General features: G+C 38.8%; 1 protein-coding gene across 3 annotated transcripts in view; it reads left to right on the forward strand.

Moving 5' to 3' along the window:
* Positions 1-460: 460 nt before the first annotated feature.
* Positions 461-17,044, forward strand: part of Fbxo15 (F-box protein 15) — a 123,177-nt gene continuing 106,593 nt past the window's right edge. The window contains exons 1-5 of one of the 3 annotated variants that reach the window (XM_087191273.1): positions 463-673; positions 7,550-7,660; positions 10,610-10,714; positions 14,908-15,150; positions 15,694-15,903. In XM_087191273.1, the coding sequence (XP_087047399.1) occupies positions 537-673; positions 7,550-7,660; positions 10,610-10,714; positions 14,908-15,150; positions 15,694-15,903 (806 nt within the window). In that variant the 5' untranslated portion in view covers positions 463-536. Of the gene's footprint in view, positions 674-7,549; positions 7,661-10,609; positions 10,715-14,907; positions 15,151-15,693; positions 15,904-17,044 lie in introns of all 3 variants that reach the window. The other 2 variants (XM_004861959.3, XM_004861960.3) reach the window with 2 other exon arrangements.

Consider the following 17,044-nt stretch of genomic DNA (forward strand, 5'->3'; position numbering starts at 1 on the left):
CGCCTTGGTGGGGGTAGCTTCGAACTCATTGTTCTTCCTTCTAGCTGCATTGGGCGGGGCCTTGTGGCTGAAGTTGTTCCTCAGTGTTTGGGCACCTCAACCAGACCTTGCACAAGTTAAATGAGCAGCTGTAAAACTGCGTGTTTTAGTGACTTTTCTGAAGAGGATTGTGCCATCTGGGAAGTCCTTCGTCTTATTTAGCTTTGCTATACTTTATGGGCAAATGATTTGGTTTCTGAGTTTCGATTTTCTCTCAAAAACCCAAACAGCCAACAGGGCGAACGGGGTCGCCACAAAGCAGGGGCGAGTGTCGTAAACTCCCCGGCTTTATGGAGACTGGCGCCCTTGGCGTCCTTAAAGCAGGGCCGGCCCCGGAAGTGTCTAGAAGTGGTTTCCAGGGCTAGAGAGGGGACTGCTCTCCGGAATGCTTAGTGCGCATGTACGAGCTCTGTCGCCCGTCTGCGCACGCGCGCGAGGGCCCGGGGGCGGTGTTTTCCGGAGCGGACTAGTACCTGCGCTGTATCAGCTAGGTCTCTATGGCGACTGGACGCGGTCCGCCCCCGTGGCACCGCTTGCAGGGCCTGCGAGAGCCGCGGGAACCCCTTCGTGGCGGCGGCGCGGCCTGGGGCACAACAGGGGCTGCGGCTGGGCGCACCGGGGCCTCCCGTTTCAGGTGACCGTCAGGGCCCGAGGGCGGAGTCCGTCTATGAGGTAGCCCCTCACAGGCCTCGCCTCGCATTCGCGAGTGTTATTGGTCCGGCTCTGGCACGTGACTCAGTTTTTTTTTTTTCCTTAACGCGGGAAAGGTCGAAAGAACAACTGAAGAAAATTTCACCCTGGAAACGTCGTTTCCAGGCTTCGTAGAGTAGCTCCCCAGGAGTATTCTTCGCAGTCTGTCTATTGTTAGTACGCCCTGTAGGAATCCCCTGTACCTGCCTGGCATCGACAACCCCTAGTCCAACGGCGAGGCGCTGAGGGCGAGCTTCCCAGACCAGTCCCAAAGTTTGTTGGGCTCCGCCCCTGCTACTAGTCTAGTCGCGGTTCTAGAACTGGAGTCACACTGCGTCTTTTTCAATGACTACTGGCTTAGAGAAGTAGACTATACCCATACAGAACTTACCGAGTTTCTCTTCCGCCCACGACTCGGGAACCGGGGGCGCACGTTCACCTTTCCGGGAGCGGACTCCTGGCGGGTGGGGGTGGGGCGTGTGCTTCTGGGCACGTCTGTATCTCTGTGCACGGCCAAATTGTTTTCTAGATAGCCACGTCTTGGTGCTCAACTCGCCACCCTCCACCACATGTCTCCTGCCTAAGTGTCGGGGACCTATTTTGTCTCTGCCATTTCTCAGGGGCTCTGAAGAGTCGTCCTCTCCTACAGCGAGAGGAGAGAAGGCAACTTGAGGAGATGGGAAAGGGGCGGGAAGCAGTAGGCTGCGTCTTCTTTCAGAAATATCTTTAGCGTAATTTAAAGTAAAGTGAGGCAGTGTGTTAAAATATCAACATATGGTAGTGGTTACTCAGTCCCACTCATTTTATCAGAAGATATTTCTAGCCCTGTACCCATTACTCTAGTTAACCAGGTGGAGGTAAGGCTAAGAATTTATATTTTTGAGGATTGTGTTTTTGTTCCTGAACTCCTTGATCTACAGGTGTAAAAAGTCATCCATATTTTGCTTTTTGGTAAATGTCCATGTTTAAGCATAAAAAAAGATTCTATATTGTTTCAACTAAAGTCTCTCCCTACCCCCATCTCTAGGATTCTGTTTTTGTCCTCCCTAAGTCTCTGTTAACCCCATTTACTTTGGTTTCAAAAGCACAGCCCTGTTCCTTCCTGTAATAGTTGTTGTTGTTATTATTATTATCATTATTATTATTATTATTATTATTATTATTACTGTTAGTACTAGGATTTGAATTTAGGGAGCACTGAGCTCTATCCTTAGCCCTCTTAAAATTGTTTTAATTTTGAGACTGGGTCTCACTAGCCCAGGTTAGCTTCAACACTTGGAACCCTCCTGCCTCAACCCCCCTCACCCCACATTGAGATTACAGGAATAGTTGGGATTACAGGCGCGCACCACCGTGCCCAGCTCGATAATAGTTCTTGCTTGAATAGCTATATGCTAGACAAACCGCAAGTCTTGTGCTATAAAATTGTAGCAATGCCTGCAAAAATTCTATTATATAGAAGAGAAAGACTGGCTTTTAAATAGGAAGTTTGAACTTTAAATCAATTTGTCACTTTTACTAAAGTAAGTAATCAGTGCTGTTAAAGTGAAGCAGAATGCTTTTTATATGATGAGTTGAGTGCACTTCCTGGTGGAATGATGTAATTAAAGTGCCTGTCATTTATGCCTACCATGGGAACTTGCATTTCAACCTGTGATTTGAACGTGTCTAAATTTTTGGTAAATTCAGCTGCTAAGAATAAATGACTGCATAGTTTAAGAAGGTGACTTTTTAATGGCTCTTTTCGGGAAATTAGATATTAATAAATCATCTTTAACACAAAATATGAATGTGTCTAAATATCACAAATTCTAAGAAATCTAGCAGTAAATATCAAGTTAGCTTTTTACGTAGACTAATTGATTTGATTTACTAGATACTAAAAATCAGGCACAGAAATTAGATATTAAAATACTGAACTTATTTAAAGCTTTTAGGGAAAAATATGTCACTTAAAAAGTGTTTTAAAACTAACTAATATCTGACTTAAAGAATATTAGACATGACTATAAGAGGACATGCATGCAATTTAATTTACTAATTTGTTTTTTTCTATTTGTTTAAAAACTTCATTTTTATTAGTACACGCTTGCAATACAGAGTGATTACATTTACTGTGGGGAATTGGCACATGTACCTAACACATCTCAATTCTATCTCCCCCCTCCCCTCCATTACCAATTTGTTGAATGCGAGTCCTTAGCACTGTGCAGTTGGTTTTAGGGAGAAATGGGATTGTACTTTCAATAGTGCCAAAAGTTACATTGATGTGATATAAAAAAATCCAAGATAGGGAAAATGAGCTCTGGAAAGATAAGAAATGAGGGTCTTGGGGCCTTTCTGCCTTCACCTTGGAACTTTAAGTCTCTTTAATGGCCTAATTAGAGCCTTAGTACTATTTGTGAAATGAGGGACTACATGAAATCTATTTCAATTGTGGACAAACAAAACAGCACAAAATAAACTTTAACATTTTTAAAGTATTCAGATATCTTTGTAATAAAAATAACCTTTATTTTACGATTAAGTAGAGAAAGATGCAGACGTTTTGAAGCATTTAGCACATTACCTTTTACAGAGTATGTCTTTAAGAAGTATTTGTAGAATTGAATAAATCCTGTTAAATGTTTTAGTCAAAGATGTTGGTATATTCATTTGCTATTATTAGATTAGAGATTCAGATTAGAGAAGAGCCTTTGGTACCTTTCATTTTTTTCTTTTAAAATAGTACCAAATAGAACTTACCTGTTATTTAAAATTATCTTTTAGAGAGTTACAGCTGGATTTTGTGGCTCCCACTAATATTATATATAGTTTATACACAGATATATATACAAAACAGGTAACTTTATTCACTTCATGTAAGCTTTCCCAATAGGCTTTCATAAATTCTGAATATATAAGTTAATCTTCTCAGTAAGAGCTTGCTGGATTGTGCCAGTATGTATTCCTTGAAATAGCTGATCATTCTAACATTATGCTTCTCAAAAGGATAGGTGGCAGTGGGTAGGGATACGTAGGGCCTCTTTCTCATGTAAAATTAATACAAAGGCTTTGGAGGGAAATATTAAGTAGCTTAAATGGTAATTTTTATAAGCAAAGATAAATTATTGTGTAGAATGCAGTAAATACCTGCACTAATTTTTAAGATGAAGTGAGAGATTTGTAAGAAGTTTCGAGTTGGCTGCAGACTTGTGGCATTAGTTGTGAAGGACTCAGTTTCAATTTCTTTAGGGTTACTCTGAGAACCAGTGCTTCAGTCTAAAGGATTGTGGGTCACATTGGCTCCTAACCTTCTTGTACATGAGGCTCTCAGTTCTGAAATTAAAGCAAGAACCACCTCCAAAATTTATTGTGTATTCAGTGTATTAAGAAAAATTAGAAACATAACATGGAATATTAAAAGCCGCCACCATCAATCTTGTAATTCTGTTAAGTGTTAATACCTTGTCTTTCCTTTTAGAACTTTTCTTTGTATGCTGTTTACTTTTTCTTTTAGAGAAGTACAAAAATAAGCTTTTGTAGTGTATACTGATATGATCTGCTTTTTCATTTAACACTTTTTAAATTTAGCATGTATATTGAATGCTATCTGCATGCCAGACATATTGTGGGTGCTGAAGAGTTAGCACTGTACAAAACTCATATAATGTCCCTGCTCATGTGGAACCTACATTACAATGATAATAAACAAGACAGTGTTGGGTGGTGTTATGTGCTAAGGAGAAAAAAAGAGCAAAAGGACAGAGAGGGTATGTATATAGGACCTGGATTGCAGTTTTACGTGGCATAGCCAAGGTGGGTGTCAGTGTGATGGTGGTATTTGAGTGAGTGTCTGAAGGAGGTGAGGGAGTAAGTCATGCAGATACCTGCAAGACAACTTGGACCTGTTTCTATTTCAAACACTTTCACCTGTGTTGAAATTGCATTCTCATTGACTGAAAATTGACTGTGGAGGCCATTTAACATAACTAATTCTTATGCAGGTTCTAAGTGTTTTTTCCCAGTGAAGACAACTTTGAGGTGGACATGCCTGAGTGAACCATCTGGGCATATATATATTTATATATATAAATATATATATACAAATATATAAATATATTTATATACAAATATATAAATATATATAAAAATATATAAATATATATATATATATATTTTTTTGACCTTGAGTGTATTTTAGAAGTGGAATTCCTGGCTTAAAAAATGTGTGTGCTTTTTAAGGATCTTGGATCACACCAGCCAGATTTGGCTTTTCATAAGGTTTGTACTTCCCAGAAATGAGGAAGAATGGTGGAACACAGGCAACATGTCTTTATCATTTATTTAGTCTTTGCCAATTTGTCAGATTAAAATTGATAATTTTCTTTGGTTGTCTTGGGCTGGGCTAAGGCAAAATAATTTTTATTTTTCTAGCATCTTTTGATTGAGGAAATACATAATGACAAAAAGCTGTCACTAATTTAGTAATGATTTGAAGATAAATTTATATTTGATTAAAACAGTAGCTTTCATTTCTTTCAAAGCAATGGTATATATTAGTGAGAAACATCACTCAGTGTTCATACAGTGTTTAGTGTATGGATGGTCTCACAGACTTCTTGATACAACACTTCATAGAACCATAGGTCCAAGTGTCACAGTTAGGATCTACTTATTGAAATTATTATTATTTCACGGAAGAGTAATAGAAATTCCTTTTACTTAAAGTTTAAATGCTAAGAACCTTTGTCAATTGAAGATATTTTATCTTTGAATATAGGTCAATGTAGAATTTACATAACACAGAGTTCTCTGATTTAAGGGAGGGGCCATTTCGAAAAGTTTAAATCCACCTCTCTTCCCGTGCTCTTTCCCTCTTCTTGCTCTGTAGGGTGCAGGTTGAGAACCATCTTTTTGGAGTAACTTGAAAACAGTGACTAGGAAGTCAGATAAGACAAAAAGTGCATTGAACCTTTTCTTCCAGAGCTGGAATGGAGTGGCTCTGTAGCCAGCATTTTTCACTGCAGTTCATTTGTTACTCTCCAGGATCTGGGGAAGTTTACCTTATTCAGCCGCTCCTATGTTGAGAGATACCAGTATGCAGATTGTAGGTAGTATTTATGGAGGGCTCCCCAGGTGCCAGCCATTCTGCTTGTTTCTAAAGAGGAAAATCTACTGAAGGAAGAGAAACTCATTTGCCACCTGCTCAGAGCACATGGAAATTGTGCTTACTGAGCATGGCAAATAGGTGCTGCTGGGTGATTTGGCATACAAACACCATGGTATACCACCTCTGCAGTAGGCACCAGGCTGTGTTGTCACCCTTGGATAAACTGAGGCTTTGTGTGAGGGTTCTCATGTCTCCTAATGGCAGAATATGCTTGGAGTTGAGGGCCATCTTCTGTTATGATCCATTATGTGTGGAATTGATACTTAAGCGACTAGAGGGTTAATCAGCCCTCATTTGAAGTTCTTAGGACCTCTTACTTTTGTTTCCAATTATTGCCCACATCCTTTTTGAGTGTTAGTTCAAATACATCTGGGGAATCAGCCTGGTACAAAATACTGAGCATGGTTAAATTCTTTTATTTTTGTTCAGTCTGGCCTTGAACTCACTACGTAGCCCAGGCTAGCCTTGAACTCATGGCAATCCTCCTGCCCCCACTTCCCAAGTACTAGGCTTACAGGTGTGTACTACCACACACAGCTTCAGCATGGTTAAATTCTTGGTAAACAAAATACATATTTTGCTGGTGAATGGTGCATATGGGTAACATATACTATAGATTGTAGTCACATAGCATGCTGGGTTGGAAGTGGGAGCAATACCTGTTATTTGTGTGCTGTAGATTAAAGGAGCAGCTTCAAAATCTTTCGAAGAGAAATAATTCACTTAGGAGCTCCATGGGGCAGTGGGGGTCGGGGGAGAGGGGCATGCTGCCAAGAAATGAGAGTCTTGGGCTTTATGACTTCTTGAATGTTTCAGATCCCCTTCAGGCTACTATTGAAGTTTGATCTTAACAAAATTATTTTAGAGAACCTGAAAAAGATTAACTGCATAAAATATACCTTAGTTCATAAAATCTAAAAAGCTATTAGTTGTAAGATGTCCTATTATTTTATACATCAGTAAAATAAAAAGGTAAGGAATTCAAATACATTTTTAAAATTAATTAATTAATTAATTAATTTTCCCAGTACCAGGGATTGAACTCAGGATCTTGCGCTTGCAAGGCAGGTGTCGTGCCACTCAGCTAAATTCCTGGCCCTTCAAATACATTTTATTGAATATGAGATGTTAAAATGTAAGGAAACAATTGTGGCTATTTGGTATTTCTATGGCTAAGCCTGCCAAAGCCAGAGTTGGAACCAGTTCTGATCCCTGAAAGATCAGCAGAGTTGCAGATTGTGTTGACAGTTCTAGTTCACAGATCTGAAGTCCTTAAAAATGATGGTATCTTTACTAGGTTTCTGTTGTACTGTCAAAATCATCCAGTCAATACATATATGTCTTTCTCTTTTTTGTTTCCATTCTGTAGCACTTCTCTGACACAGTGACAGCCTTTAATGAGAGCTCCTGTTAAACTTTAGGTTGCAAACACATCAGAGTCCAGTCTTCAGCTTTATATTTTACCTAGGACACTACAGTTTCACGGCCTCCTCCTTTCACCTTCTCTTTTCTCCCTCCCTTCCTCACTTTCTTCCCTTGATCTCTCCAGAGATGGAGTTTCGCAGTGAGTAATCTTTGACTTTATGAATCCTTTAGAACTTTGTCGAGAAGAACAGATAATTCACCTCAGCTGATCATATAATTTGAATTTCTCACTTTTCCTTTCAGAAAGGGGCGGGGTGTCAAATTTGGTGCAGGTGATACAGCTCTGAGGCAATATGCCAGACGAGGCCAGCACTTCGAGAAATCGCCCTCTAACTGTTCTGTGTATTTGGATAGGTAAGTAGCAGAAGTGGCCTGCTTTGGATGGCGGGTGTGGGGGGGACTCTAGGCATGCAGTTTTTAGAGAAAGTTATTATGCTGTGTATACTAGCTTGCTATTTTGAGCTCTCTAAAAATAGGACTGTGTAGGAAGAATTTACAACACGGAAAGTTTGACATGAGTCATAAGCCTGTCACCATTATCCTTATTAGACTAGTTATATGAAACCAAACTTCTGAAAGTGGCAAGTAGTTGAATTTTCCTCTTATTAAAATGTTCTTGAAAATTAATTCACTTTTCAATTGATGAAAGCCCTTGAAAAAGGAAAAAGAGGAATTAAAATAAAAGCTCTGAAAAGCTTGGGACCTTTGAATTTCTTAGCTTTCAGTATTTTGGGACCTGGTTCTTTCATGGCACAATTTTTATATGGTAACCCTTAGCACCATACAGTCTTTTTAAAAAAAAGTTATTTAAAATTGGTTGTAAGGTGTTTGTAGATTTGTATTGTAGTAACATTTATGGAATATCATCTGTGTACTGAGCGTTGTGTGGAACCTTCAAACTTGGTATTATTATAGAGAGACACTTTACACTGGAGGAAGTAAGGCCCACATAGTCTAAGTGTTGCAAAACTGTGAATCAAACATAAGTTGCCTGCTTTCAAGTTCTGAACATTTAATACTGTATCATAACTAGCTTAATTATGGTATTCATATTTTTATATATTCATTTTAATGTACATATTTTACTGTGTTTATACAAAGTAAAGCAAAGAAAAGATATTCAAGGACATGAATTTAAGTTTTAAAACTCTTTACTCTGGGAGTAGAATCTGTCATACAATAATCTGATATATGAAATAGGGCAAAATTTTGTTAATTTTGTTAATGTAGCCATTCAATGTTTGATGACCTACTTGATAAGATGCTTTATTTGGTGCTGGTAGAGAAATATTGACTCCTTTCTTGTGTTCTAAGTGGATGAACTAGTGAGGAGGACAGATTTTAAAAAAGTAAATCATTAAAATTTGGGTATATGGTGTCAAGAAAACAAATGGATTTCATAGTGCAGAATAATGGGGTAGGATGGTAAGGAAAGACTTCATTAAGGAGGTGACATTAAGGATAAGAACTGAAGATTGAGATTGAAGAGCCTAGAGAAGATTGTACCACAGCCGGAACACAGAGGTGCAGATCAGGGCAGTGCTCAAAGTGCTGTGGGGCCAGGCCTTGGGTGGTAGTGAGGTACAGGCAGAAGGAAGGTCAGGGGCCCAAAGGTTGGAGCTTAGAGGCTTCAGGGAGGAGCTGTACTTTATAGTGTAATGTGATGCCTTTGATTATCTAATTTGCTTGTTTTACCTTCAGCTTTCCTCTGGAAGGAGGGGAGATGGAGAGAATGACAAATTTGGTTGTATTTGAAGGTGTAACAAATATCACTCACTTATGAACTAGATGTTGGTATGAGGGGAAGACAGATATCAAGTAAGAACCTGAAACTTTTGGGTTAAACCAATGAGTAAATGGAGGTACAGCAGATTGGGATGGGGAAGAATCAGGGTCAGCAGCAGAAGAGTCACAATAATGGGAAAGGAGTTATGCCAGGTGGCAGTGGGTATGAGTCTCATTCAAGGAGAAATCTGCAGGGAGTTGGCTGTCCTGGAAGTGGACAGAGGGTCTTGGGGAAAGAGCGGAGAAGAGAAGCAAAGGTGGCTCGAGTAAGCATGGAGGAACTAGGATGCTGAAAAGCAACTAAAGAGCCAGAGAAGACCTGCAAGGTCCAAGAAGTCCAGGAGAGGGAGTATTGAGTAAACCAGAAGAGGAAGAGATTGCTGTAAAAACAAGAGTGATCCCCTCTCCGGCTAGAATGGGCAGAGACAGCAGGGAAACTGTAGATAGCCTTGAAGAACTTTCTCAGGTCAATGGAGAGATTCACACTGAAATACATGAAACAAAAAATTAGAGTCATGCACCTAGAGGCAGAAGATATAGGCAAGTTTTTGTTTTCTTTTGTTCCTTCCCAGAAGTTTGGCGGTGAAAAAGGTATCATAGAGGTTGTAGGATAGCTGGAGAGAGTTTGGGGATCAGAGGAATCAAGGGAAGAGTATAATGTTAGGATGAGATATTTGGGGGGAGTTTTCAGATGCTGATGTCAATGATTCAGAAGATAGAGGCAGGAATGGAAGGCTGAAGTACTTGGGGATGAGGGTGGGGACCCAGAGGACAGGTTGTTTGACAGGAGGAAATGAGCAATCTCCATTGGATTGGGCAGGGATGGGGTTTATAGAGGCAAGAAATTGGAGTGGGTCTCTAGTATGAAATTGTGATGAGAACATATTCATATTTGAATTCCGTAGTCCTGGAAATGAACATGCACAAATTAACTTAGCATGTCTCAGGAAGCTCAGTGGCCTAAAGCAGAATTTTCATGCTTTGAACTTCTTTTTCCTACTCCTCACCTTCCTCTTTCCCTGTCATCCCCTACACCAACCCCAATAACTATGTGAAACTATGAATGTGAAATAACTAGCATTCAGAGAAAGCTATAGGTCTAATATAGGTTTAAACATTGATTGTTCCCGCTTGGAGGCAACCCTATGAACAGTATGTAGAACTCTTTAATCTTAGCCATTTTAACTATTTTCTTTTATCTCACCAAAGAATAATACATAGTTCCTTGAGAGAGGCAGTGAAATCCTGCTTGTTGTCTCATAGTTTGTGAACATTATTAAAATGCTCAGGAAGTTATCATTCTGTGCCCTTGGGTCTCCTTCCTGGTTATGTCATGAGAATTGTAATAACCAGAAAACTTTAATCAAGAAAATAATTGAAGCTGAGGTTATAGCTTGACTCTTATATAGGAGGGGTCTGTTTATGGTCTCTATTTAGAGATGAACAGCTGGTTGTTTTCTGGGTAATTTGTAGACTAAGCACTGGTCCACTTGTCTGATTTTTCCCTCTCTGTCTCAGAATGCCTTCAGAAATCTTGCTGAAGATATTTTCCTACTTGGATGCTGTGAGCCTTCTGTGTGTTGGCTGTGTGAACAGGCGCTTTTATCATTTGGCTAATGACAAGTAAGGAGAAAACTAAATCTCTCTGTTATATTTTAATGACTGTTTTATAGAAGTTATGAAAAAATAAAGCCTCTATTTTTAAAATTTAAGATGATTTAATAGTACTTTTAGGCACAATGTCTAGTGCTGTATGCAGTCATATGATATTTTCAGATAATTGCATTTATATGCTCAAAGAAAGGAATATTCTTTGCATATATTGAAAATGATCAAGCTGTAGTTGTTGAAGAGTGCAGCTTTGGGGTGCTGCCCTGGAGTGTTAGCTGTGCTTACCCAGAACTGGAGAGACTTACCAGTATGATCTCAAGCATGCTGCAGGGCCCTGTCCCATTGTTCCTGGCCCAGAATTCCCACAGCAGATTGTGTGGTTTCTTCTGGAAGTCAAGCAGATCCTAGAGGAGGAAGCAGAATGGGACCGGTTAAATAGATTTAGCTTCTTGAGTGAAGGAGGGGAAGAGAGAGGTCCTGAGTGTCTTCTGGGGCTACCTTTGGAAGCAGAGAGCCAGTCCTACCTGCACTCCCTGGGTACCTATGAATAAAGAAGAGAAACTCGTGCCACTGTTTTTTCTTTCTTTCTTTTTTATTTTTCATGATCTTTATCTGCACCTGAGAAATTTTTCTTCTGTAGAGAGATGGTGGAATCTTTCTTCCAGTGAGCATTTTGTACCCATAACTGAACATCTTAGGTTTTTAGACTCCTCTCTCATTCAACATCAAGATTATACAAATATCAATCCTTCATAGAACCTACATACCACTAGGGAAAACTCCAAATAAGAGGGAATGCAAGTTTTAATGGTGGTTTTAATAGACAAGGGAAAGAAGAAATGAAGAATAACAGCAAAAGGGCTGTAATGTTATTTAATTTTGGAACATAGTGGGTATTATGGTTTATGTCTAGATGTCCCTGCAAAACCTCATGCACTCATATGTAGGGCTTTGGGGAGCTGATTGGTCTTGTTTTGGTCCCATTCTTTTCTATCCTCCTAGTTCTTCCTTTTGGAATGGGAATGTTTATCCTGTATCATTGTATGTTGGAAGTCTTTAACTTTCTTTTCATTTTTATGGTGGCCCTCAGCTAAGAGTTTGCCTTAAATCTCAGAGGAGAGTTTGAACTTAACTATTAGGACTTTGGCAACTCTTAGAGATGGACTAAATGCATTTGCATAGAGATGTGCATGAGTCTTTTGAGGGCCAGGGGAGAATGTTGTGGTTTATATCTAAATGTCCCTCCAAAGCCTCATGTGCATCTTTATGCAAAATGCACTCATGGTAGGACTTTAGGGGGTGATTGGATCATGGGGACATGATACTCATCAGTGGATTAGCTTACTGATGAATTTATAGATAATGTGATATTGGGTGGGAGAAGTTGGGTCACTGGCATCCTCCCTTGATCTCTCTCTGCTTCCCACTTGCCATGCCATTAGCAGTTATCTTTTGCCATGCTGCCTTGCCTTGGAGCCAAGTGAAACCTCTACAAGCTGTGAGACAAAATAAACCTTTCCTTTTTAAAGTTGTGGGTGTCAGATATTGTGTCTCAGTGATGAGAAAGTTACTAAGACAGTGGGCAAGGACTGTTACATCGTACAGTGGTTCTCAAATTCCAGTCCATACAAGACTGAATCAGAACCAGCTGCAGAAGTTTTAAAACTTGGATTCCTAGCCTGCATTTCTGAAGGTTGTAATCTAGTGCTCTGGAGTCTGCATTTTAAATATTTTTCAGATCATACTAATGAATAGTGAAGTTCTGAAATTACCAATACAGTGCATCTTTGATTTTATGTGTCTGCCAATTGAATAAGGAACTCAGAATATGCGCTTTTCTCCCTTTGAGTCTGTCTTCAATTATCTCCTACTCAGAATGGGGACATATACTGTTCTGTGGTTGGGAAAGGGTGTTTTTTCCTGTCTTAATTAAAAAAAAGATCTTTCCTATGTGGAAAATGTCTTTCCATCCACCCATCCATGTCAACACTCACAAATGAGTGAAAAAATCTTATTTTTGACAGTAGTTCTAGAATGAATGTAGATAATTTTTTAATCATCTAGAAAGAGATGAAGATGTTCACTAAAGCAAAATACATGAGCGATTTTTTTTCATGGAAAATTGGCCAATGTCCAAAACTGCAGTGTTGTGAAGAGTTCTCAAAGATACTGTTAAAAAGCATCTTAAACTTAACATTTTTAATATTTTTACATTTTTATTTTATAAACAATCAAGGGGAACAACCTAATACTGTATATATATTTGGAGGGGCGTACTGGGAGTTGGACTTAGGGCCTCATGCTTTCCAGGCAGGTGCCGTGCTGCTGAGCTATATCCCTGGCTCATTATTTTATACCATAATATAAGATTTTTTTTAGGGTTCACTTGTGGTAAATTAACTGTGATATATCTGAATGTAGCTCATCATTCATACAGGGTGGGCTGTAGTCACAGCTGCTGACAGTGTGCTGACTGCTCTGATCCCTCTCCATGGTGGTGTCGTTCTTGTAGTTTGTGAGGACTACATCAGCATTAGCAGTGGTTTGGTCATGCTGATGTGGGAAATTTGGGGTTCCTTAAAGGTCTTGCTAAAGCAGGGAACACTTAAATAGAATGAGATGCTGAGAAAAATAAACCAGAGCAAAACATGAGCAAGCTTTTATGCACAGGGAGTTTTAAAAAGTGTCTATTCAAGAGACTTTGGTAAAAGAGTTTCAGATTTTCCTACATGGATTCCAATAATCATATGACTCCACTAATCTACTTTACATATGAACGACCAGACATTTGACATTTCTGAACTCAAAATATAAATAATGCAACTACTTAGTGTGAAGTGATTTTGTGGGGGTGAGGAATGATTTGAGAAAACCCACCAGAAAGAGAAGTCAATAGGTGTGTGATATATGTGAGTTCATGTTTGCTGAGAAATCACGTAATGTCTGAATCAAGGAGATGTAATCTGAAATCCTGTGTTTGAGGAGAGATCCTTTCCTGCTGCAGCAAATGAAATGATTATTTCTCTCTGGGTACCTGTAGTGTCTCTAGCACACTTCTGGAGCTCAGAATTATCTTCTTTATTAGGGGATTGTTTTCTCCCAGCAGCCAAACTTCTCTAAAGAGAAATGTGGAGACATAAATTGGCAAATGATTATATTTTATTTATGAAAATTTCACCTTTCAGATTAGGAAATTAATTTCAAACTCTGCCTCACTTTCCCCTAAATGTTAATTCTTTCCCCCCCATGGAAAATATTGGCTGAGATTGAGGAGCCTTGAGTCCAGCTTTAAGCCCACCCTGTATGGGGAATTTCTCATGACCTGTTGGTAGCAGTGAGTGAAAGGAGCTCAGACCTTGTCCAAGGGGAATCTGAATTCCACCAATTGACTTATTGACTGGGAATATGGTTAACTTACTCAGTTTCTTTAAACCCAATTCTTTATGTTTTTGAAGAGGAAGTGAAGCACTGGGGTGAAGATTGTGAGCTCTCGTTGAGACTGCGTGGCTGCAAATCCCAGTTCCATCACATACTTGCATGCACTCATCTGGGCCAGAATACTTTACATCATCTGTACAATGAGGACAAAAGAACAGCTCCTCATGTGTTTGTTATGAATATTGAATGACTTAATGTTTATGGAGTGCTTAAAACAGCACTCAGCAAATAGCATGTACTCAAAAAACCTTGTCATTGTTATTACAAATGCTCATTTAAAAAAAAAACTGGGAAAACAATGCATGTTGATTGTTGAAAAATTTAAAAATGAGAAACAAGATGGATGTATAATTCAGTTATTCACTGTTAATATTTCTTTGTTTACATGTCTTTTCTGATCTTTTCAAAAGCATTTATCTATATAAAAGAATCACACTATGTATAAACTTTCTATTGTTTTTCTAGTACAATACTGTATAGACCTTCTATAGGAAGGCAGAGGTTTGAACAATCCCAAATAACATGATATTGCTCACTTTAAACTTGATGTGTAGAAACAGGCTTTTTTAGTGTGTTTTTGGGGTTGGTGAATCTAAAATACTTTTTCAAACTGCAATTCATTTTAACACATGAATAACCGTAAATGTTCAGCTTGACTTACTCTTGTAATTGGACTATTTAAAAATTATTGTGCATTTCTAATTTAATATATTACTATTACATTAGACAGTGTTTCTTAGTTAATGTATTTTCTCCTTTTCCCCCAGTTTTATTTGGGTCAGAATCTACTCAATAGCATTTTCACCTAAAAGATCTATTTGGAAAGTTAATTCAATGGAGGAGACAACTGTGTCTGTGAGCTTACTATCAGTTGAGGATAAGGAAGCTGGATATTGGAAGAAAACCTATATCACAAAACAAATCACATCTGTGAAAGCAGCACTAGCCCAGGTTCTCAAACCTATCAGCCCTTACACAGGCCTTCCCGTGAAAACCAAAGAGGCCCTGAGGTATGCAGTGTGTTCTTGCACAGTAGCTTGCGAGGCTCTTGAACAGAACTGTGAAATTTTTCAGCTTGCAACCACTTTAGAAAAGAATGACAGTATCAGCTGAGAGAGTTATGTACGTAGGACAGATATACAGGTTAGATTGTGTAGGATTGTCTCTGATATTTTTGTGTATTTATATCATATACAGTATTTTCCTATTTCTTATATATGGCCTTATTTATGAAGCAGGAGTAGGCTAGTGATCTGCTGTAGTAAATAAAGGGTGCTCAAGGTATTCTTCTTCCTGGGAAGAATCTTTGCCTTACTTATTGGTGCATTGCTGGTTCCTGGAACATCATAGATGTATAGTGAGTGTTTGTTAGGTGAGAAGGGAAAGTCTAAAGAGGGAACCGTTGGTCCACTGAAAATTATGTTGGCCATATTTTGAGAATTTGGATTTTGGCTTTTAAGGAAATAAATGTTTTGGAGATAATAGATAAAATTACCTTTAGGATTTTTTTCTGCAATGAAGTAAACATTTTTAACTTTCTTTTCTTTCTGCAGAATATCTGGCTTAGGTTGGGCAATTATATTGAAAGAAAAGAGTGGAAGAGAATATATCATGCCACATGTTGATCTTTCCTTAAATGATACATCTGTTACTGTTGTGTGGTATGGCACAGATTGGCCATGTTTAGCTACCTTGTCAACCTTGAATTTGTGTGGTACGACACCAGTTTTTATGGAACGATATAAAGCCCCTGCCAAAAATGGGTAAGTACTGTCCGCACAACTGACAGTGAGAACATCTTACATGTAAATATTAGATAGCACTGCATTTGTAATTTAAAAGTACAAATTAGTTTGATTGCATCTTTAAGACTTTTCTGTCATTCTCTGATATTGTAGAATAGAGAAAAATAAATTTGTCACACTTATGATTAAGTTAAAAATTGTCATCAAGTTCAGGAACAGTAGACACCATAGTGACAAATGCTGGAAAATTCATTGGGAGATTCGTTTAATGTAATTTGTTTTCATTAAAACTGTATTGACTTCAGCTGGCCTTTGATCAACTTTGTTAAACAACACTAAAAGTGTTTTTCAGGAATCTGTTTTGATCAGCATTTCAGTGCAAATTTGTGAGCCAACACATTCATCATGGAGGAGTGAAGGTCCTTGTCTAAAATGTGTGACAGCCGAGAAGGCACTTTTTTTTTTGGTACACTTTTGACTTTTATTTGGGTCTCTTTTGTTTCCTCGTTGAGAATCTTTGCAGGAACAGTGAAAGACCCACTGACGTAACTTAAAATTGAATTTTCCTATAATGCCCCTTTATAGATGGACTCCCAAGTTTTCTTCTTTGCTCGTTCTCCATTGTACAGTTGATCCTGTGCCCCCCCCACGTTTGTGAGAGTGGTTGTATACATGCCAGCCCCAGTACCTGCATTAGTGGTCTGCAAGACCAAAGCAAATGAAGGCTCTGCATGTCCTCAAAATCTCTTTAAATGGCTCCACAGCCAGACTTATGAGTATTTTCCATGTCTGAAAACACTGAAAAGTGAGAGAAGAGGATTCTTTACATCCCTAACCTCCTTTCTTCACCTTAATAATGATAATGACAATGACTACTATTTGAGCACTTGTTATGTGCAAGGAGGCTGATGATTTCACACACAGAGAACACCAGTCTGTGATGGTGTGCTGTCACTTAGATTGGAGCTAAGGTTTCACTTTAGTTTCCTCTGAATCCACTATTAGTTCACTAGCTCTGTGTTCATCCTCTTCCAAGTACATTCTACTGAGCTGAGCAAATTTTAGGCTTATATATTATATGCATGCTCACTGACCACTTCACCTTAACCACATTGTAGATCTTAGTACAAGGAGTTTCTTTTTTTTTAACTGTATATCA

The sequence above is a fragment of the Heterocephalus glaber genome, unplaced genomic scaffold (genome assembly GCF_053883595.1).
Source record: "Heterocephalus glaber isolate CG9 unplaced genomic scaffold, H.glaber_assembly_v1.0 deba00000331, whole genome shotgun sequence".
NCBI classification, from domain to species: Eukaryota; Metazoa; Chordata; class Mammalia; order Rodentia; family Bathyergidae; genus Heterocephalus; species Heterocephalus glaber.